Source organism: Telopea speciosissima, chromosome 7 (genome assembly GCF_018873765.1).
Source record: "Telopea speciosissima isolate NSW1024214 ecotype Mountain lineage chromosome 7, Tspe_v1, whole genome shotgun sequence".
Classification (NCBI taxonomy): domain Eukaryota; kingdom Viridiplantae; phylum Streptophyta; class Magnoliopsida; order Proteales; family Proteaceae; genus Telopea; species Telopea speciosissima.
The window spans coordinates 2,343,867-2,365,787 of NC_057922.1; the positions used below are offsets into that span (position 1 = coordinate 2,343,867).

General features: G+C 38.6%; 1 protein-coding gene across 2 annotated transcripts; it reads left to right on the plus strand.

Annotated features, from left to right (window-relative positions):
- The first annotated feature begins 39 nt into the window (after nucleotides 1-39).
- LOC122669376 (RNA cytosine-C(5)-methyltransferase NSUN2-like) lies at nucleotides 40-20,547 on the plus strand. 2 transcript variants are annotated; one of them, XM_043866127.1, is made up of 15 exons: nucleotides 40-214; nucleotides 398-486; nucleotides 1,130-1,196; nucleotides 1,331-1,443; nucleotides 5,507-5,573; nucleotides 5,694-5,742; nucleotides 5,979-6,064; nucleotides 6,368-6,633; nucleotides 6,710-6,765; nucleotides 7,339-7,424; nucleotides 8,362-8,454; nucleotides 15,825-16,206; nucleotides 17,026-17,576; nucleotides 19,763-19,997; nucleotides 20,096-20,547. In XM_043866127.1, exons 1-15 carry the CDS (start codon nucleotides 62-64, stop codon nucleotides 20,362-20,364), a joined length of 2,562 nt encoding a protein of 853 aa, XP_043722062.1. In that variant the 5' UTR covers nucleotides 40-61; the 3' UTR covers nucleotides 20,365-20,547. The 2 variants fall into 2 exon arrangements, with proteins under 2 accessions (XP_043722062.1, XP_043722063.1); XM_043866128.1 differs by having other exon boundaries at nucleotides 17,029-17,576.
- The last annotated feature ends 1,374 nt before the right edge of the window (nucleotides 20,548-21,921 follow it).

Sequence of the window (21,921 nt, forward strand, 5' to 3'; positions counted from 1 at the left end):
TTCTGTTCACATTGGCAAGAGCAAGACTGATATCGTAAGTGCAGTAGTAGCAGAGACAAACATGGGCGGGAATCGAGGTCGGACGCAGCGTAAGCACTTTAGGAAATCCAGAGAGAACGTTTGGAAGAAGGACAGATCCGATAATCCTTCCTCCGAGAAGTCTAGTTGGGAACCTTTCGCTACTCAGAACCTCGATTTCGAAGAGTACTACAAGGTTTATCCCTTCACTTCGATCCCTTCGAGTTCGTGCAACCTTTATCAGAACTCATTCCACTCCCTCGTTTCGCTGCTTCGTGTTCTTTAACGGCTCCGCATTTCCGAGGAAGGAAAATAAAGAAATAGGGGGAAAGAAAGAGTTTCGAATGTTTCTAAAGGTGTACTGTTTTGTTCATTGCAGGGCCAGGGAATAGTGCCCCAAGAAGAATGGGATGTGTTCATGGAGATTCTTCGGAAGCCACTGCCGGCTTCTTTCAGAATCAATTCCAGGTAAGATCATGGGAAGAATATATTTAAGTCGATTCTTGGAAGAAAAATGTGGCCCTTGCTTTGTCCCTGGGGTGGTGGGGATTTAACTTTGACTGGATGTAGAATAAATTTTAGCAGATTGTTGAATTTTTTCATTACAGTTTCTGAAAGTCCCTAGGACATAATCAGACTGGGAATACATTTCTTTCTTTTTAGTAGTTTAAATATTCATGAGCTGCATTGACGTAACCAAGGATAGGTATTGAGTTTTAATTAAAGTATGGGTTGCCAATTTTGTTTGAGGGATTCTAATCCATTTAGTATTTCAATTTTTACAAATTTTCTCAGTAGTCTTAAAGATGGCATAAAAAAGCTGTCTTATTAGAGCTGTAATCTCAAATTGGGATGGACAATAAAATCAAGAAGAAATTTCAGTTGGCGAAGTAAAAATTGGTGTGTGAACTAAAAAGGTTGGTGGCTTGGGGGTTATGTTTGGTGGTGAAGATGAATATTGTAGATGAAATATTTTAATTTTTGTAAAATGAACTGGAATTTTGTTGTTGCTGATGAAAAGTAAATTAGTATCTAAACAGTAATTGTGGCTTACATTCAAGTAGTCTGCCAGTCTCTGTAAGTGATAATTCCTTTTTTTCTTTGGGTGCAGTGGCCAGTTTTTTAAGGACATCCGGTCGCAGTTAGAGAATGACTTTATGAAATCTTTTGAGGCTGAGGTTAATCATTGTCATACATTTGTTTTGGCTCACTAATGGTTGGTTCTGCTACCAGACTTCTACTATTGGATATTCACGTCCCTTTTTCCTTCTTCTTTTTTTTTTTTTTTCCTGTTTTCCTTCACTCTTTGCAGGTCCCTGATGGTGAACTGGAGCCTATTCGGCCATTGCCCTGGTATCCGGAAAATCTTGGTTGGCATTCAAATTTCTCCCGCATGCAGTTAAGGAAGAACCAAACCCTTGAGAGGTAAATGATTCCTCAACTGATGATTTTTATGCTGTTGTAGATTCATAACATAAATAGAAGAAGGCGTGGGTGTTCAAGACAGAATAGGTGAAGATGGCATTGACAGTGGGTTGGGTTTTGCTGATTCATATCATGTCAACACAAGGTTCCCTTGTCTATACCTATATTATGTGGTTTTGGATCATATTGGTGATCAGCGTACTCAAAAGTTCCCTAGGGTACCAGGCCGCATAAGGGTGTCAAGGCATTACCAGCGTGGGTATAAACTATAAAGGGTGAACTCAGTGCACGAGGCTCCCGCCACTGCAGGGTCTGGGGAGGGTCACAATATATGCAACTTTACCCCTGCTTTTGCAGAGAGGCTGTTTCCAGACTTGAACCCGTGACCACTTGGTCACAATGGAGCAACCTTACCGTTGCACCAAGGCCCGCCCTCTTGTATGTTATAATTCTCTGGTTGCCTAGGCTACAAAGCTAGTCCTAGGCAAGTGACAGCCTTGGTGCGGTTTTACTAGGTTTTTGCCTTAAAATTTGCTTGAAAGGACATGCTATTATATTTTAACCCATAGTCATGTACCAATTGAGCTTGGACAGGCTGGAACACTGCCTTTCTCTTTCCTTCATGTAATATGTTCTAAGTTAGAAAGGCGTATGTGCAAAATTGAACCCACCCAGTTCACTAGGCGGGACCTCCTAGATTGCCTGTGCTATTAGTTGTGGTATCACCTAGGGTAGTCTAGGTGTTTAGCAAGAATATCACCAACAATCTTCATTTTCTAGACCATAAGACATCAGCCCTGAATTTGTCCCCATTAGCTTAGGTTAACTGGCTTCTTCTCCAGTTTCAGATTCAATGACATTTTTCTCTTCTGTATCTCAAATCTTAAGCCTACCTGTATACCCTTCTTAAACTATAAATTGTCCTGCACAAATAATCTTGATGTCAACCTTTAATCAAATCTTATATTGATTCTATGTGGACCATGCAAATGAATTGCTATAGTTCATCTTCGAAATCTGTTCGACAGATCTTGATTGCTGTATTTTGGTTACTTTTAATATTCCTTATATAACCTTTCACCTATCCCTTTCTTGTCCTATTTGAAGCACCAGTTCCACGGCTTCTTTGTAGTTGATTTCAATCGATTCTTTGCTCCTAAGTTTAATCTTTTTCCTTGTTTCTCCCTCAACTCTATAATTTAAATACTCAATTTTCTACTTCCTAATTAAATCAGGGTTCCTTCCCTACCTATATTAATTCATCTAATCTTCTCTGGTTGGGCACGCCACTGGCTTTCCTGGAGCTAGTGGTTGTGCCCAATGGAGAGGATGGGAATGGGAGGGCGGGGGGTCATTTCCATAGGAGGTCTGTTCTGCAATTTTTGACCAATTCTGATGGTTAGAATTGAAGATGGGAGGGTGAGAATGAAAATAGAAAGTAAAGGAATTATGGAGGTTTCAGGCAGTGGAATGGGGTGGCAGTGAGGATCGAGTGGAGGTAATGGAAGGGGGAAACTGAGTTTCAAATCCCAGCAGGTGTTGGTGATGATTGAAGGTGATATGGAATTAGAAAGTTGCAGTCAGAAGAGTTGCAGGGGTGCAGCACAACTCCAATCGATGGGTCTCCCAGCAGCAGCAATCACAGGGAGTGAGGGAAGTCTTCAGCCTTGAATTTTGTTCACCAGCAACAGCGGCAGTCACTAGGAACAGTAGTCACCCACAGGGAATCAAGCAGGGCAACTTGCAGGAGCAACGGCAGCCTTCAATCGATTTGTGGCAGCAGTAGTAGTCTTTGGGATCAATTAAGGATGGATTTTGATCTACAGGTTGAGTTCTTAATGAGTTGTTGTAAACACAAACAGAACCAGCAATGGAGATCGAGCAGGGGTTGGAGAAAATAGAAGATAGAAGAAGGGGGTAGGGGGAATGGCTCTCAGCCTGGGTCTCTCACCCACAGCTATCTCTGCTGTTGCAGCAAAGGAGAAACTCCCATACTCGATGGCTAATTTGGCCAGAAAATTTTTTTCTCTAAAATTCTGTTCTTTCATTAAGATGTGATGCCTTTCAATAGCTTAGGCAAGCTTACAATAGAATAGAAACTTTCCAAAATAAGAGCTAATCTAAAATAGAAACTACTAAATCCTAACTAAATAGAAGTTAACCAAATTAATACTACTTGGCTTTATAATTCAGCTACATGCAAGGAACAAATTAGAAACTGATAAATATAGAAACTACTTAAGTGCACCAATCCTAGCAGACTGGTCAAAGGAGGATTCTCTCAAAATCGGGGAGCATTTTTTACTGGTCTAGGGGGAATCCTATCACAATCTTGGGATAAAATAGGTCCCTGCTTGGCTGGCTCGAGCTGTTCCATCTCTGGCCCAAAAAGGGGCCTGGTCTAGAATCTACATCAGGGTGGGAGAGACCAAGTTCTAAATCTCGGTTTTGAGGCTGGTTTCAACCAGCCAGGAAATCGAGATTTCCCAAGTTTCAACTGAAACCAGATCGTTACCTGGTAGTTTTCTGGGCAAAACTCGACATGTCATGTGCTGTCAAAACTGGTCGAAATTAGTCTGGTCAAAATTGGTCAAAACTTGGTATTTTTCAGACAAAACTACCGAGATGTGCGAAATATGGTTGAAACTTGAAACCAGTCGAAACTTGACTCGTACCAAGTTTCATCTCGGTTTCTTGGAAAACTGAGATATCTCGGTCGAAACTGCGAGATTTAGAACCATGAGAGAGACAGACTAAGGCTGGTCACAACACCAGTGTGCCTAGCCTTTACATATATATATATGAATGAATGAGACCTCTAAAGGTGTATTTTGAACTTGACACCTTTTAATTGCCCCTTGTCTTGTTCCCAGAAGTTCCTTAAGATAACGGTATAAAGGGGTTTTAAAAAATAAGTTGAAAGTGACATAATTATCAAAAGGTGTCATTGTCATGCATATTTTTTGGTACACGTAAAATGACATTATTACCCTCATTGGAAAAAAAATTGTGTCGTACTAAAAGGGTGCAACAAGTAAGGTTACAAATTATTTGACACTTTGAGGGGTGTCAATAAGAAAATCCTTATATATATATAAAGGCCTCACAATGATAGTTTTTTTTTTTCCTTTTTTTTTCTTTCTTTCTTTTCGTAAAAAAAAAACTTCACACACGAGAACCTCCTTATATCCTCTTTGCATCTAGCTGTCAACCTAAATTTCTCCTGGGTTTTCTCCCTCTCTTACTTATTCTTTTGAAGAATAAGCAATCTCAACCAACTTCTCTCTCTCTCTTCCTGAAGGACTCTGAGTTGAGTGTATCCATCCTCTGAATTTGAATTGGGTGGGAAAAAATTGGGGATTTCTAGTAAAATTGATTTTGCATTTTTTCCTAGCTATGTACAACTCAACTCAGCCAACTAAATGGGGTCCGCTACATGGATCTTTTTCTCCAGTCAGCTATAATCAAAGTTCATACTTGTTACTAGTCTTAAGCTATGCATGTTTTTTTTTCCACCAATTCTCCTAGAGTCGTTTTAGGTCTACTATTAGCTCTTATAACTCTTTCAATCTGAATCAAATCACCTCTCCATACTGGAGCATTCGTAGGCTCTCTATTGCATTCTCATGCCACATCTAACAACTTTCTCCCAACTTATAATGTATCAGAGCTATTCCTAAATTCACTCTATTTTGTTCATTCCTTATTTTATCTTTTTTAGTTTTACCACTCATTCGTCTCAACATCCTCATTTCAGCTACACTAAGTTTGTGCAAGTGACACTATTTTTTTTTTTTTTTGGAATCAACTTAAGCATTGACCTTGTAAACATAAATATTCAATTCCACAATTTTTGATAATTAAATACATGCCTTATTTGATATCTTCTTCAAAATTTAGCTTGTCTCAATTACATAAGTGGACCTTTTTCCCCCCTTTTCTTGTGGCTTTATTTTGTGCAAGGCTATTATATGCCACTTATTTCATTTATAAAAAGTGACCTTCAGTTGCTTTACTAACAGCTGGCTAGGATTTACTATGGTATTTATTTAATGAATCTCAGGTTTCATGAGTTCTTAAAGCAAGAAAATGAAATTGGAAACATCACAAGACAAGAAGCTGTCAGCATGGTAAATGTTACCTTCCATTTAGTTAGATAATCTCTGTTAAAGGTAGTTTTGTCTCTACATTATTATAGATATCCCAAGAATAAACTAGTCATTCATTTCCTGTTATTGCCTGTGACACAGGTACCTCCACTATTTCTGGATGTGCATCGCCATCATTTTGTACTTGACAGTAAGCTACTTCTCATGCATTTAATTCTATATTTTATGGTTACAAAGAACATTCAGATTGATTGAGAATAGAAAATCATTTATCCTATCTTTAGTTCATTATTTGATTTTTGAGAAGGTGCTTGAAGTTTCATTAAAAAGATCTTACGAGGTTGCATATACCTTTTTTATCGTTAATAAGATCTTTCTCAAAAAACTTCAATTATATTGTTAACTGGATCCTGTGGTTCTATACAGTGTGTGCAGCTCCTGGTTCAAAAACATTCCAATTACTTGAGATTATACACCAATCAACTGAACCTGGATTGCTACCTGATGGAATGGTCTTTTTCCTCCTCTTTTTCCTCTTTAGTAATGTATTTAATATACTTTCTGCATTAAATATAGTCCTAAAAACCATTATTTTTTTACTCAAACATTTGAGGACACCTGGTCCCTGTCTGCATTATTGATCCAGTCAGGATCGGTCAATCCAGACCATTCTGAATTGGGATTGGTCAGGACTGGTTTAATCCTTGATCCCTACCACTGGCTTAATATTTTGGTTTTTTAAGCTACATGATGATATGGATTTGATTATCCTGATCATTCCATGTGATTGATTGTTTGTTTCTTGCTTGTTTAAGGTTATTGCGAATGATGCTGACACCCAAAGGTGTAATCTTCTCATACACCAGACAAAAAGAATGTGCAGTGCCAACTTGATAGTTACAAATCATGAGGCTCAACACTTCCCTAGTTGCCATTCGAACAAAAATTGCTTGGACATATCTGAAACAGAAAGTTTCAAGGATCCAATGATTAGTCAACTCTTATTTGACAGTGTCTTATGTGATGTTCCCTGCAGTGGAGATGGCACCCTTCGCAAGGCTCCTGATATTTGGAGGAAGTGGTAGTTACTTTTCTTTAACAGCCTGCCTAGTTTCTGTGGTATTACGACTGATAGACGTATTTTTTCTTGTATTCAGGAATGCCGGAATGGGCAATGGGGTCCATCGCCTCCAAGTGCAGATAGCCATGCGTGGTAAAGATTATAATGAATCTCAAATTATTGTAGTTCTTTTGTTAAGAGTTATTTTTGTAGTCTTCCATTCTTTGACATTTGTGTTTGTTGCAAGTGTTTGATGGGTAGATTTGTTAATTTTCATGTTTACTGTTTTCAAGGTTGTTGAATTATATCGTGATGAGAGCAGTTTTTGTTATGTCATGTAAGGTGTGAACTTTTGCCTAGTTATGAATAATTGGGCATGTATCTTCAGGGGTTTCTCGATCCTTCACAATTAATAATTAAAGGAGGATCCAAATATATTTTACACCAGGAACATCAATATATCTAATTTTTACAAACACATAAGACAGCCTTTCATCTTTTGCTGATCAGAAATAGAATATTATTCATAGTATACACTCTACACTGTCAGATTATGTATATTTCCTTAAAGTTGTGTGAGTTACATAAAGGAGAGCATTTATGACGCTTCCCTAGAATGAATTTAAGCTCATGTTTTACTTACCTCAAACTTAGTTCTTTAATGTAGTTGGAAACTCTATTAAGTTTTCTTCTTATTCCTGCAATAATGTTATGTGCACATCGCAGGTATTCAATTGCTTAAAGTTGGTGGAAGAATGGTTTACTCAACCTGCTCAATGAATCCAGTTGAGAATGAAGCAGTGGTTGCTGAGGTAACTTAGAAAGAGAACCCGGGGGAGGGGGGCACCACAAGCTTGGTGCATTAAATTTCATTAAAGGAAACTCAAGAAAAATTTAAGTCATGCAACTGAGCTGAAAGCCTGAAATATAAACTGCAAAAGTCTGATGGCAAACAAGAAAGGTGGGAAGAAAAATATTGCATAAATATGTTAGCAAAGGGAGAAAAATTTGACAGCAGATACACTCTGCAACTATTAAATCTGTCAATGAAACCCATCAACTGCTGTAACACATGTCCCATACAACCCCTAAAGTTCACCATCTCCTCTCTCTCTCTCTCTCTATATTGGATGACTATAAAATCTTACTTCCCTAACATAAACACAATAAAAATAAAGATTACATGAATAACCTCAAGTAATAATTAAATTCCCCACAAACCCCTATTGGACCAAAATCCCAGTTTGGGCTGGGTTCACTTCGGTTTGGGTTTCCAGATTGGATCATGTTGGTCCAGCCATGCACATGCAACTGCATCATATAACTTTTGACCAGAAGGAGACGTTCCTATATGCCAGAACCTACCATCCACCATCATTAACAAACACTTTACCCCAGCCCGTCTACAAGCTGCAAACAAAAACCTTACTTCCCTATCTCTTCTCTTTGAAGTGGTACCTTCTTTCCATTTACTGAATAGTTTATTCTAGGGTTTCAATGTCTCCTCATGTTCTGTTTATCAACACAAGGGATATTAATATCTGTTATATAGTATATACTGAACTCAAGAGAACCTTAATATCTTTTATGACTAGATTAATTTTGTACCTACATGGGTTCCATTGCGCATGGCGAAACCATGTTAGTAGACTTTCTTTCTCCTCACCTTGTTCCTACTGGGGACAACCATATCTTGAATGTTATTTCCTATTTTTATGTACATTTTTCTCCCCTTTCTTTTTCTTCCAGATTCTGCGTAGGTGTGGAGGATCAGTTGAACTTTTAGATGTCTCCACTGAGCTCCCTCAATTGGTTCGGAGGCCTGGTCTTAAGAAATGGAAGGTCAGTCACTGATATCATTAAGTATAGGTTTCAATCTCCCATATTCGTCAGGGATTCTAAGATTTGGTATTTTGACCTTTATGGATTTGTCTAGGTCCTCAATTTCATTCTTGGTTGCAGTGTTGAAGTGAATTTATGAAATGTATCTTTGATCCATGTTGAAGTAGATCATGCTTATCTTTTGTCTTTGAAAATGCTGTGATTGATTCTATGATTGGCTGCTGTTACTCAATTTGGCCGATTGAGGTTTCTGTCACTAATGATCTGTGTAGGGCTTCATACTTTTTCTGATTTTGATTTGTGTGACGGTTCAAAACATGGCAGTCAATGTGGGACAAGAACACTGTTCAAAGAAGTTCCATTTTTGGATGCATATGAACAATTTTAATATGATAGTTTTAATCATGGCTTAATAATTGAGTAGATTAACCTTAACAAGGTCTAGTCCCAGCTACTTAGAGTAAGCTATTAAGTAGGGTAGATAATAATATTAAAATAGCACAATAGATTTCATATAGTCAGGTATATGCATGAAAATTGTACAAGATAGAATCCAGATAACAAGGAGAGCATAATGAACGATGCCTCAATCAATCCTAAAGGTAGTCTAATTGAATTAGGTAAAGTCTTTAGCACGGTGTATCAGGAGAAGGGAATGGGGGAAAAAGAGGCAAACCTCTACCATCTTTCATTAAAGGTAATGGGTTCTCTCTTTCCATAAACTCCAATATATTTTGATGCAGTAAACTTCCTTAATATGTACCTTGTTCGGTAAAAGCCTATTCTGGGCAGATTGACACTGATCTGATAGGCAATCAGGCATAATCTGTTTGAGTGGCTGTTTTAGTGTAGGTTTGCTGATTGGAGCAATCATATTGTTCCGCTGAGCAGTCTGTTGACCAGACAATGGTTCTTGTTGGACCTGTAGTCTTGAGGTTGAGATTAGCCATCTGGGCACAACACTTTATGATATGAATTATTATACTGTGGTTGGACCACCTAGGCTGATGGTCTATGAAAACACTAGGCCAGCATCCTGTGGCTCATGATTCTTTACAGAGGGCTTGTATATGTCCTAGGAATTGAAATGGAGCAAGCAAGTTTGGGCCCCACCTTGCTCTCTCTTCCTTAATGGTTTGTTCGTACATGGCTTAATGAAGCCAAGTGGAAGAATAAAAAGGACTAGAAACCCTAGCCATGAAGTCCCTAGATCCCTCTTTCTATTCTAGACAGGGCATCTTTTTAGAAGAATCAGATTTCTGTTTTATTTTCTTCTTAGTTTCTATATTTCTGAGATTTATTTTCTGAGATTTATTTCTTCCTAACTAGAAGGTTTGATAGATTGTTAAGTAAGGACTGTAAGGTTATACCAAGGGAGAGCCTAGCACACAACATAGATTAGGGGTCATGGATATGTGCCTCACTATAATTTGCACTAGGATAAGGTGGTGGAGCTTAAAAGGAGATACTTTGAAATCATTTACTAATGAAGTGGTCAAACAAGGAAAGTGGGACTTTGAGGGAGACACTAATACGATGTGAAATGAGATGACTACTTGTATTAAGAAGGTTGTTAAAGATGTCCTAGGCGAATCAAAAGAAAAACGTCATTCCTCTAAAGAGTCTTGGTGGTGGGATGATGAGGTTCAAACAACCATTAAGACTAAGAAAGCTAGTTTTAAGACATGGCAAAGGACTAAGGATGTAGAGGGCCTACAAAGGTATAAATTTGTCAAAAATGAAGTTAAGAAGATTGTCGGAAAAACAAGGGCGAGAAATATGAAGATCTTTATAACAATTTGAGCACAAAGGAAGGGGAATAAGCTATCTATAAGATAGCTAAAGTGAGGGAAAGAAAGAGTAGAGATCTCAACCATGTTAGATGTATTAAAAGTGAAGATGGTAAAGTACTAGTAAGGGATGAGGACATTAAGAAGAGATGGAAAGGTTATTTTTGTAGCCTACTAAATGAACACACTTCGAGTAATAGTGTTTCGAAAAACTGCATTATCCATGAAGACACCACATGTCATAGATATCTACGAAAAATTAGGGTGTCTGAAGTAAAATAAGCTTTAAGGAGGATGAAACTAGGCAAGGCACAAGGCCCAGATGAGATCCCAACAAAAGTGTGGAAGAGCTTTGGAATCTGTGGTTTATCTTGGGTAACCAAGCTGTTTAATAAGATTATGAGCACAAAGAAAATGCTAGATGACTGGAGGAGAAGCATTGTGGTTCTAATTTACAAAAATAAAGGTGATCCTTAGAGTCGCAATAACTATAGAGGCATAAAACTAATGAGTCATACTATGAAATTATGGGAGAGGGTTATTGAAACCCACTCTAGACAAGAAACTACTAATTATGGAGAACCAATTTGGTTTCATGCCAGGAAGATCTACAACAGAAGCTATTTACTTAATTAGGAGACTTATAGAAAGATTTAGAGATTGCAAGAAAGATCTCCATATGCTCTTTATTGACTTAGAAAAAACTTATGACAAAGTCCCTAGAGAGTTAATCTGGCAAGTACTAGAGAAGAGAAGTGTTTCAAGTAAATATGTGGACATAATTAAAGATATGTATGATGGTGCGGTAACAAGTGTGAGAACTGTGGGGGGGGGGGGGGGAGACAAGGTAATGAATTCCCAATTACAGTTGGGTTACATCAAGGATCAGCTTTAAGCCCTTATTTGTTTGCGTTTATCATGGATGCTTTAATTAGAGACATTCAAGATGAGGTTCCTTAGTGTATGCTTTTTGTTGATGATATTGATTTGGTGGATGAGAGAAAAGCAAGGATTAACGCCAAGTTAGAGTTATGGAGATCAACCTTGGAATCAAAAGGTTTTAAGATAAGTAGAACGAAGACGGAGTATATGGTGTGTAACTTTGGTTACACTAGGACGGGTAATGTGGTGATGAAAATTGATGAGAAGTAGTTTCCACAAAGTGATTATTTTAGGTATCTTGGCTCAATCATAAATAAAGAAGGTGATATAGAGGATGATGTTTAACAGAGAATTAAAATAGGATGGACAAAGTGGAGAGCTGTGTCTGGAATGTTGTGTGATCCGTGTATTCCCTTAAAACTTGAAGGTAACTTTTATAGGACAGTCATCCGACCAGGTATGATTTATGGTGAAGAGTGTTGGGCAGTGAAGAAGTATCATATAGATAAACTCAGTGTAGCGAAGATGAGGATGTTGAGATGGATGAGTGGCAAAACTAGGAAGGATAAAGTAAGGAATGAGCTATTATTATAGCTGGTTTGGGAGTAGCTCCTACGAGAAAGTCGTTTGAGGTGGCATGCCCATGTTCAACGGAGGCCTTTGGATGCTCTAGTACGGAGGAGTGATTTGATTCAGATTGAAGGAACTAAAAGAGCCAGGGGCAGACCAAAAATGACCTTAGGAGAAGAAAGGAGGAAAGACATGCATAGCTTAGGCCTTGTATCAAGTATGACCTCGAATAAAGCTGATTGGAGGGCAAGGATCCATGTAGCCGACCCCATTTTGTTGGGATTAGGCTGAGTTGTTGTATTTTCCATTAGAATGAGGAATTTTTTATTTTGAGTTGTAATTGGATTAATATCAAGAGGTTTCTGTTAGCTCTAGAGATGGATGTAATTGGTCCCTCTATTGGCCACATTTTTGCAATACAAGTCTTCCACTTTCTCAACTCTTGTGTGGATTCACAGGAGCTGCTAGAGGTGGATTTTAACGTAGAGTTGATTCTCTAGGGAAATGTGGGGCTGAATCCTTCCAAGATTATCTTTTTTTTCTTCTACAAATTTTATCAGACTGTTCAGGAGCATTGTAGTAATGAAAGTGTTCAGAGGTAAGAATGTAGATACCTTAAGCTCCCTGTTTTCTGTTTTATTTTTTCAAATCTGATAGTGCTGAAAATTGTAATTCTGCTGTCTGATTTATCTCTACTTTTGTTCCTGAGTTTCCTATTCCATTCAATCATTTCTGGGTATCAACTCTCGCTTGTCAACTTCTTCCGTTGCCTCATCATTGCATTCCTTTATTTTCTTTGAAATTCTGATCCAACTGAATTGCATCCATATTTCTGTCAGAGAAATCAGTGGTTTTGGGTTGGTTTGTCAAGTCTAAGCTTCTAGAAAACTTGCTTGAAGTTTCAGCAGTCTTGATCCTAGAGTTTCCAAGTTACATCTGATTTCTCCTTGAATTCCTAAGTTCTAATTTCTGGGCTTTATTCAGATTAGTTTGGGCTTTCTATTTCTATTGCCATTAACCTAACATTTTTTATGTGTAACAATTCCTTTCCACTTTGTTGATTCTATTCCTTATTTTGGAAGTTACCTGTTTGTTACTGCTTGTTACACTCATCAGTTTTTGTTTACCTCTGTTTACACCCTCATTGAAGGTGTTAGCAGGAGTAAGGCTGTGTACATTATGACCCTCCCTAGACCCCGTAGTGGCGGGAGCCTTGTGCATTGGGTACGCCCTTTACACCCTCATTGAAGGTATTCTACTCCAAATCCCTCTCAGATTTCTGTCCTAATTTTAAAATTTAGGGTTAGGGTTTTGAGATGTTCTCTACTTGACAGCAATGTTTTCAATGCATCACCTAGGTGGCAAAGCATTTCTGAAGGCCTAGGCAACTAGTCAACTTTCTTGTTTAGGGCGCCTAGATCCAAAATCCGGGAAATGGAAGGGAGGAGAGGATGAAAAGGGAGGGAAAAGGGAGGAAAACAGGGGAAATGGGAAAGCGAGGAAAATAGGGAAAAAGAAAAGAAGGAAGCTGAAGCATTGCCGCCGTCACCATCACACCTAGCTCTATAGTAGAAGCAGCAATAATCACTGCTGCCACCATGGTTCGTAATCTCAATATCGGGATCGGATCGGTGTCTTGGATTGGACCGGTATCGCCCATAATCGGACCAAATATGACACATTTGCCCTGTTTTTTTTCTCCGTAAAAAAGTTATTTTTTAAACCTTTTTACCCTTGTCTGTACAGGTGGATCAGATCAGTCTCGGTCGATACCGATCCAATCTGGCCAAAATCGGCCGATCCGATCCGAGATTAGGAACCATGGCTGCCACTGCTATGGTGCTACCGCAAGGAGGAAGGAGGAGGATCGATCTCGCAGCTCACTCGGTCATCATGCGTCAGAGGAAGGGAAGGGGAAGAAGACTGTGCCATCTCCTTCTTGGCTTCTGAGTTTGGCTTTGAAATATCTCATTTTCTTATTTCTTACATAATCTTAGAGGCTAAAACTTCTTAATTTACCGACAAGCCCTCCCCCTAAAACATATTATTTCACACAAAACCAAACATAACATTTTACACCAAAAGCCCCTCTTTAGGCAGCATGCTTTGGTTGCCTAGGCGCCCACCTAAGTGCCAAGGTGCTCTGCAACTGCCTAGGCTCGTGTTGCCGCCATGACAGTATGCTTAAAAGGTTAGGAGCTGGTTTGATAAGTAATGAACCCTAGGCCCCAGCTCAGTCTCACTTCTTGATGGGACTTAATGTAATAAAATTGGTAGATGTTTTACATGTGGGTGGGGCAGGGGGGACTTGATTTTGGCCTCAAGGTCTGTAGTTGGTGATGACTCTTGTTGATCCTTCTAAATGTACATACAAGGAGACTATAGCCATTGAGTATAGTTCATTTCCTCAAGGGATTCTTGGACTAGGTTCTGACAAACCATGTAAGAGGAATTAAAGTTAATTCAACTGTTAGGTAGAGAACTTAAGTTCTTCTCTTAGTAGAATTAATATGAAAGGGAAATAGATATTGTTTCAAGCCTTATAAATGTGGATTCTGGTTGGGTTGTTGGTATCTTATTTATTTATTTGTTTTTAACAATTTGTTGCTAGAATTACATGGGTCTAAGTTTCGCCGAAATTTCGCGAAACTTTGCGAAATATTTTGGTTTCGCATAGGCTCGGAACGAAACCACTTGCGGTACTTAAAGATGTATGTATTTTGACCGAATTTTGAGGTTTCGGTCATATTTTGGTTCAAATTTTCGTTTCGCCAAAATTTTGGCCCGGAACATTACTTTGGCTGTAGTATCAAACCATAAATACGTAGTTGAATGATCATTTTGATAGGTTTTGCCAGTGAAGCTTGGAAAACCCATTTTTTGTGCTTTCTTGGCCAAATCACTGCTGTACAAGGTTGGAGTATGTACTTGGGCAGTATAGAAACAGAGTGAAAGCGATGATTTGCTGCTTTGTTGGAAGATTCGTGCAAGATTCAAAGTTGGAGGAGGTGTATCACTTCTCCCAAAAACTATTTTTGCTAAAAGATAAGGATAAATACTTGGCGAGTGGCATTCAATTTTTTTTGTTAATGTTATATTCGACAGCAGCATTCTAGTGGTTTAGATCTTGCTAATAACTCGATGTGGTGTTAGGAGTCTAGGACTCTAAGATGGGCATAGGGGTGACTTACATTATGTAGAATAGGCCATATTATAGAATGTATATAGTGTACACTACCATTTTGGTTGTGATTTATTGAAATATAAGGGTTCGACTATGTTTGGAGGGCCTAAAATAGGTTTTCCTAGAAGTCTCGGAACCTAATTTGGCCATTGAAACCTATTGTCGGAACTTTCCGAAAAAAAGTGTATAGATTTCAACAAAAATTTCAGTTTCAGTCGAAATATTTTGGTTTCGAGCCTGGTTTGACCTTGGCTAGAAAGAAGATAAAAGGCCTCCAAAAAGAGGTAAACAAATTTGTATATAACAACATCAATAAGGAGTGTCACCCCACTCTTACAATGATCACCCTCGCATAGTTATGCTATTCCTCTAACAAATCTTCAGATGGAGGACCCATGCTTGGCCAAATCATCACCCATCACATTCAGCGCCCTTGGCTTCCATTTTTAGATCCAGAAGTCGTGTACCAAATGGATCTAATGACATGAGTAAACCCCCAAGACTCCTTGGAGTGATTAGATGTCCAATAAATAATGTTTGCAGTCTCCTTCAGTCACCCTATCATAGCAACTTCTACTAGCAAACCCAGGTCATATTAGAAAGACTGCAGGTGAGACCAAGTAGAATTCCCTTCCCCAATAGATATCGAAGAAACACAAACTGCCACACCATTAGTAATCTCAAAGATCAACGCTGGATAATCTCAATAATGCTGGGTGGTTGATGTTATTGGGTGAAGGACTTAGCGAGTAACCGTTATTAGTGCAATTTCTGATGAAAGTAATAAGTTAATCGGTTACAATATACAATATGGGTGCAATTATAACTGCTGCTTGATGTGCACCTATGTATAAAAGACTTATGGAACAATTTCTACTGTTCTTTACTTTCCATTTACAATATATGAAATATATGGCTCACTTCCATCTGCATCTGCCTGGCAGGTTAGAGATAAGGGCATCTGGTTAGCTTCCTACAAAGATGTTCCAAGATACCGAAGAGGGGCAATTGTTCCAAGCATGTTTCCTTCAGGTAGTAGCTCTGACACAGGAAATGCTCCATCTGATGGTTTGCAAGAAGATACGGGCCCACTTGAGGACCTAGATATGGGAAATTCACCTAGCTCTGTAAAGAGACTAAAGAATGGCGGTAATATAGATTGTGGAGAGGGACTTGGACAATTAGAAAATTTTGTCATTCCAACTGTTGTTTCGGATGATGAAGTTTCTAGTCTCCCTTTAGAACGTTGTATGAGGATTCTGCCGCATGATCAGAACACTGGAGCCTTTTTCATTGCTGTATTTCACAAGCTTTCTCCCTTGTCTGGTAAGTCTTCTCCCGGTTATCTTGCTTTTTTTGTGAAGACATCCAATTTACCCATGATAGGACGTAGTAAAGCATAGCAACAGTCTACATTGGAATTCTACATATGTGTTGGGGATTAGGACCCACCCAAATCTATCCTGTAGTCCTGTGCCAAAATTAACTGATCATTCATGTATAAACATCAGTAGCGAAAAAAGAAGGTTTATGTTGATACTCACAATCTTTTAGTGAAATATATCTTAACAATAAAATCAGTATCCATAAACAATTGAAACATAAGGGTCACTCAGATACAGTAAAAGATACATTTGGGTATAATGATGACATGGACTGCGGCCCTAAGCATGTGAATGGATTCAGAATCTCTTCTCTGATGGATGCTTTTGATTCCTGCATATCCCAGTGGCTAAGGAAGATGGGCTTTTAAGAGATGTAGTATAGGACTTACATATGATGGTTTCTTCTCAATAATTAATTTGTCAGATATTTGAAATGGACCAATTCTTGAAGCAATAATATTAATAAGTGACTTATAAGAAGTTGAGTTTTCTCAATTTGAATGTACTGATTATTGGCTACACGTCATAAATAATTGAGCCAATAAATGTGAAATGAGGGATTCTTCTAGAGATTCTTTGGGGACTTAAAAATAGGAAAACATTACAAATTTCTAAACACTTAAAACATCTGCTGGATTTTCTTTGCAGTATAATTGATTTTATTGTCTTTCATCAAGAAGCAGATATCTGGCTCCACATGTTTAATATATATCTTTTTTCTTTATATTGTTGAACCATATTTGGTCTTTTTATCCTTTTGCAGCAACCTTGGAGAATCAGGGACAATTGACTTCTGGGAACATGGAGTTGCCCAAGAAGTTAGCAGATGAGTTAATTGAAGATACGAATGAGTTGGAGATTAATCCATCAGAAGATGGTGGAGGTCATCTGTATTCTGAAGTAACTTCTGATGCTGATTTACCTGATAAACAACCAGAGGAAGGTGCTTTGGAACCTGATTCTAATGGGATATGTGAGGAGAAGGAACCTGAGGAATCCAATATCCATGGGGATGGGGAGACTAGCCTTGAAAGTTCTAAAAATGTGAAGCGAAAATTACAGATTCAAGGAAAATGGAGAGGAGTGGATCCCGTTGTTTTTTTCCGGGATGAAACCATCATCAGTAGCATAAAAGCATTCTATGGTGTTAACGAATCCTTTGCTCTTGATGGTCACCTTGTGACACGAAATCTTGATACTCACCATGTGAAAAGAATTTATTATATATCAAAGTCAGTTCAGGGTGTTCTCAACCTAAATTTCCTAGCTGGACAGCGCCTTAAGATAGCTTCCGTTGGCCTCAAGACATTTGTAAGTTTCTTCTCCATTCAACTTCATCGTATTGATTCCTTTATCTCTATGTTTGAGTGCAATAATATCAATATAAGAGCAACCAATTGCAAACATAAATGAGGGCATAACCTGTTAAGATTGATAGCTAGTTATGTATTTAAATAATGCAATTGCTAGCCAGTATTAATATTTTTAATGACACCTGCATAACATCCATGGTTAATTGTTAAACTCACTTTATGACTGTATAGGACTGGAACTTGGGCCAGGAGTAGCCCAGGTCCTGAGGCCCTGAATGAATTATAGCCCAGCGGGCTAAAGTTTCAACTGGGTCAAGCCTGGGCCCAGTTTTTCACCTGAAGTTTTGTCGGAAAAAAGAAGGTTTCTTGCATGACCCTTTAGGCTGCAAGTATGTAAATGCAGAAGGATGGGTGGATATAATCCTAACCACCATGGACTAATTTTAATAATAACAATTTCCCACTTTCTTAGACAATTAAGTCTTTAGATATCTGCAAATGCAGCAATGATGCATTTCAGTTGATGTCATTTATTCGTATGTGCACTGCCTATTTCCATTTGACACTGAGCCTCTTCTCATATTCTTTCTTTCAGTCCTTCATCTTCCTCTCCCTTCTGCCTGTTGTTTGTGCATCATCTAGTTGATTATGTTGATGATTCTAAGCTGGAAACAGCAGCTAATAGTAAAGAAGAGAGTCGCTTTTTCTGGTGACATTAAAGGGAACCCCATGGTTGTGAGTGCAAGTGAAGTGGAGAATTAGGGATTTAGTTTGTGTGTACTGGTGATACTTGAGATGTTCAACCACGTTTAATGCTTGTATGGCATGTGTGATGGTCAACGGGTCAAGATGCAGGTTACAGCAACAGTGAATCAGATGATTCAGATCTTGGCAGGCTGAATGGCATTATGCAGAGAAAAGAGCTCAACTAATGCTGTGTTTGGACTCTGAATATTCGAAGTCCAATCAGCTGAGCATTTTCCATCTTAAGTTGGACTAGATAACCTTACAAGTAGCAGTTCCATGCTGTCTTGAAACCATAATTCCCTACAACCATGAGGATTAATATCTCCACCAAATAGGTGTAGTTTTAGTCTTTTAGATGATGGTAGGAATTGCCTCTTCATCATAGGAGTGTATTTTATAATCTAAATTACCCAAATCTATTAACTATTCCTTAACTGTTGGAATTCAGAGATCCACTGATCAAAATATAGCCTAAGAAAGTGGGTGACAAATATTGGGTTTCCTCTTGTGCGTGTTTGCTTGCCAAAATGCTCCAACAGCTTTGTAAGTATCTCAGAGGATCTCTAAATGAGCTCTAAAATGCTCCACTTGTTAACTTGGAAGAAATATATATGGATTTGCATTCTTCATTGGTAGATGGGTGGATGGGGGGAGTAAGACAATGTAAATAATTATAGTGGAGAGTGGAAAAGACTTCGAAGGAAAGGTTCCCATTCTGACAACACTTTAAAGGACAGCCATCCTTTTCTAAAAAGTGGGGGAGTATTGCAAGCTGCCACATTCGTCCAGAAGGTTAAATTAGAAATTCTAAACTACAGGGAGTAAAAGAAAGATATTGATATGTGAATCACATCCGAATTTGAACTATATATAGAAATTTCTCACATACATCTACCAACTATTTGATCTCATGAAATGTGATTACATTCGTCAATGCCACCATCTTACCAATTGAGCCAAAGGGAGAAAACATTTACACTGTTAGGGTGCTTGTGCTAACCTGCACTTCAATGTATTAAAAGGTTTACATTATCACAAACTTTTACTGTTCCCCGCAACCCCCCACCCCACCCTAAAAAAAAGAAAGTTTAATGCATTCTTGGCTAAGGCTCCAGATCCACCATTTGTGGTCATAGCCCACAATCTGAGACATTGATTTTGGTTAGTTTTATAAAGCAACTGTTTTTTATTGATAAAAACTAGGTAACTTGACCACTACTTGAAAGAAGTACTGAAGCTAATATAATTTAGATTAATGTTCCTGGGGGAGAAGGCAATATGACAGGTGAAAAGAAAAGGTGTTTCCTGGCATAGCATTCAAAGGGATCGCATCCTGGCTTGTTTAAGGAGATAATGGTTCTTTCATTTAGCTGTCGACTTCGATTCATTAACAGACCTATATCCTGAAAGCATCATCTATTGTGGTTTTTATTTCAGGAGCGTCAAACTTCAAGAGAAGGTACATCTACAGAATGTGCTTTTCGGATATCATCAGAAGGGTTGCCTTTGCTCCTCCCATATATCACCAAGCAGATTCTATGTGCATCCTTGGTTGACTTCAAGCACCTCTTGCAATACAAGACAATCAAATTTGCAGATTTTGTTGATGCTGAGTTCGGTGAGAAGGCATCCAAGCTCAAGTTGGGCTGTTGCATTTTTGTGCTGAGAAAAGGTGTTACTTGCATCTTGGGTTTCTCTTATCGTTATCGAGATTGATGACCTTTACATTATGTATGGAATTTATTTTCACCAAATTATCCTTGATTGCAGAAAGTGAAGGTACTTCCGATCCTGTTCGAGTGGATGCCTCAACAATAGCTATCGGTTGCTGGAAAGGCAAGTCTAATATATCTGTGATGGTGTCAACAATAGACTGCCAAGAACTGCTTCAAAGGCTCTCTTTGCAATCAGGGAACGAAAGGGGCTCTTTGGCACAGGAAAACAAGCACTCAAGCCTGGAGGTGGATGGAACGGAACCTACTGATGACCTTGATGTGAACCAAGAACCTGGAACAATTGAGCAAGTCCCAATTAGTTGAGTTAATTTTGTCACTTTCTTTTTCCTTTTTTTATTAAATTAATGGAGAGACTGTTGTCTAAAGAATTTGAAGTTACAGGAGAGACTGCTGTCCCAAGAATTTGAAGCTACAGGAGAGTCTCAGCATTTTGAAGTGTATCATATGCTTGGTTGACAAGCTTCTGTTTTTTTCTTGGCAGATCAATTAACATTTGCCCGAAATTCAAAGTGGATCCTGTGACTGCCCCTCTTATAATTAATTTATAAGTCAATGCTATAACAGGATTTTCTATTGGCATTATCTTTTTTATCTCTGTTGTGCTCTAATGGTTTGCAAATTACTTCACTCTCACTGTGCTACGTGCTACCCTCTATTTTTGGGTACTCTCGTACTGTTAACTCTCTTTTAAGGAAAATATGTTACTTGACATTGCCCCGTCAATGAAAGAGCCAATACTTGACGGTTTGCCTTTACTGAATCACATGAAGCACTCTTGTTAAACCTGACCGCTAGATTGGAAAGCCACCTTGGATTAGCCATTTGTCAAGTTGCAGATCCTACTTTCTTTAGGGGTTTCATATGAGGGCCAAACTCAAGTGTCTAGTTAGAACATTAGACGAAGGTAGGATGTTCAACTTCTGATTTCCTTAATGCACCTTGTCCATCTAATTCCTCTTTGGGGTTGGAAATCTATCATCAGTGCTCATTCTCTCCTCTCCAAAGGCTTGTTTCTTCAACTGGGAGATGGTGGAAAAAATCAATCCATTATTGGATTCCGAGAATTATTCCCCTTCTTCAGCATAATTTCCATAGCCTCAAAATGCTTCTTCTAAGGTGGCTCATTTTATTAATTTCTCATAAAAAATGTGGAATATGGATTCAGTCTTCCATTGGTGACCTCTTGTTATAGCTTCTCAATAGCCTCCAGATCTGCAACTGCTGATGACCTTCTCCACAATCGTTTTTGAATAGACCTCCTGAGGGCTATGTCAAATTCAATGTTGATGGCTCTTCTTTAGGGAATCCACAACTGGTTTGTATTGGAGGAATTTGCCGAGACTCCAACGGGAATTTCATATGCTGTTTATCCAAAGGGTATAGTTTATACTTACGCAACAGCAGCTGAAATACTAGCAGGCAAAGAAGCTCTCAGAACGACAGTGTTTAAAGGTTTTCAAAAAGTATATACTGAAGGATAATGCTTGCAGACAAATAATATCTTGGAAGCAATGCTAGGTCGATTCCTTGGAGAATCCACCATACTGTCCTTTCGCAACATTTTTGAGTTTATTGTCTTCCAACATACTTTGAGGGAATGCAATTATGTTGCTGAACATCTTGACTCCTTTGGAGCTTCCCAGCAAATGTTGTAATGTATGGGATTCTCTCCCTCCGGGCTTCTTAGCTCTCCTTTTGTACTTGGATGGGTATGGAAAGGAGGATAACCAGACATGTGGTTACTGCATCCAGACACAGAACCACATGAAATTACCGTGAACTAAAAATTCCCAGTTAGTCAAATGCTCCTGCATGCACTCTTATTGGTCCCCCACACTACACAAATATTTATCCAACATG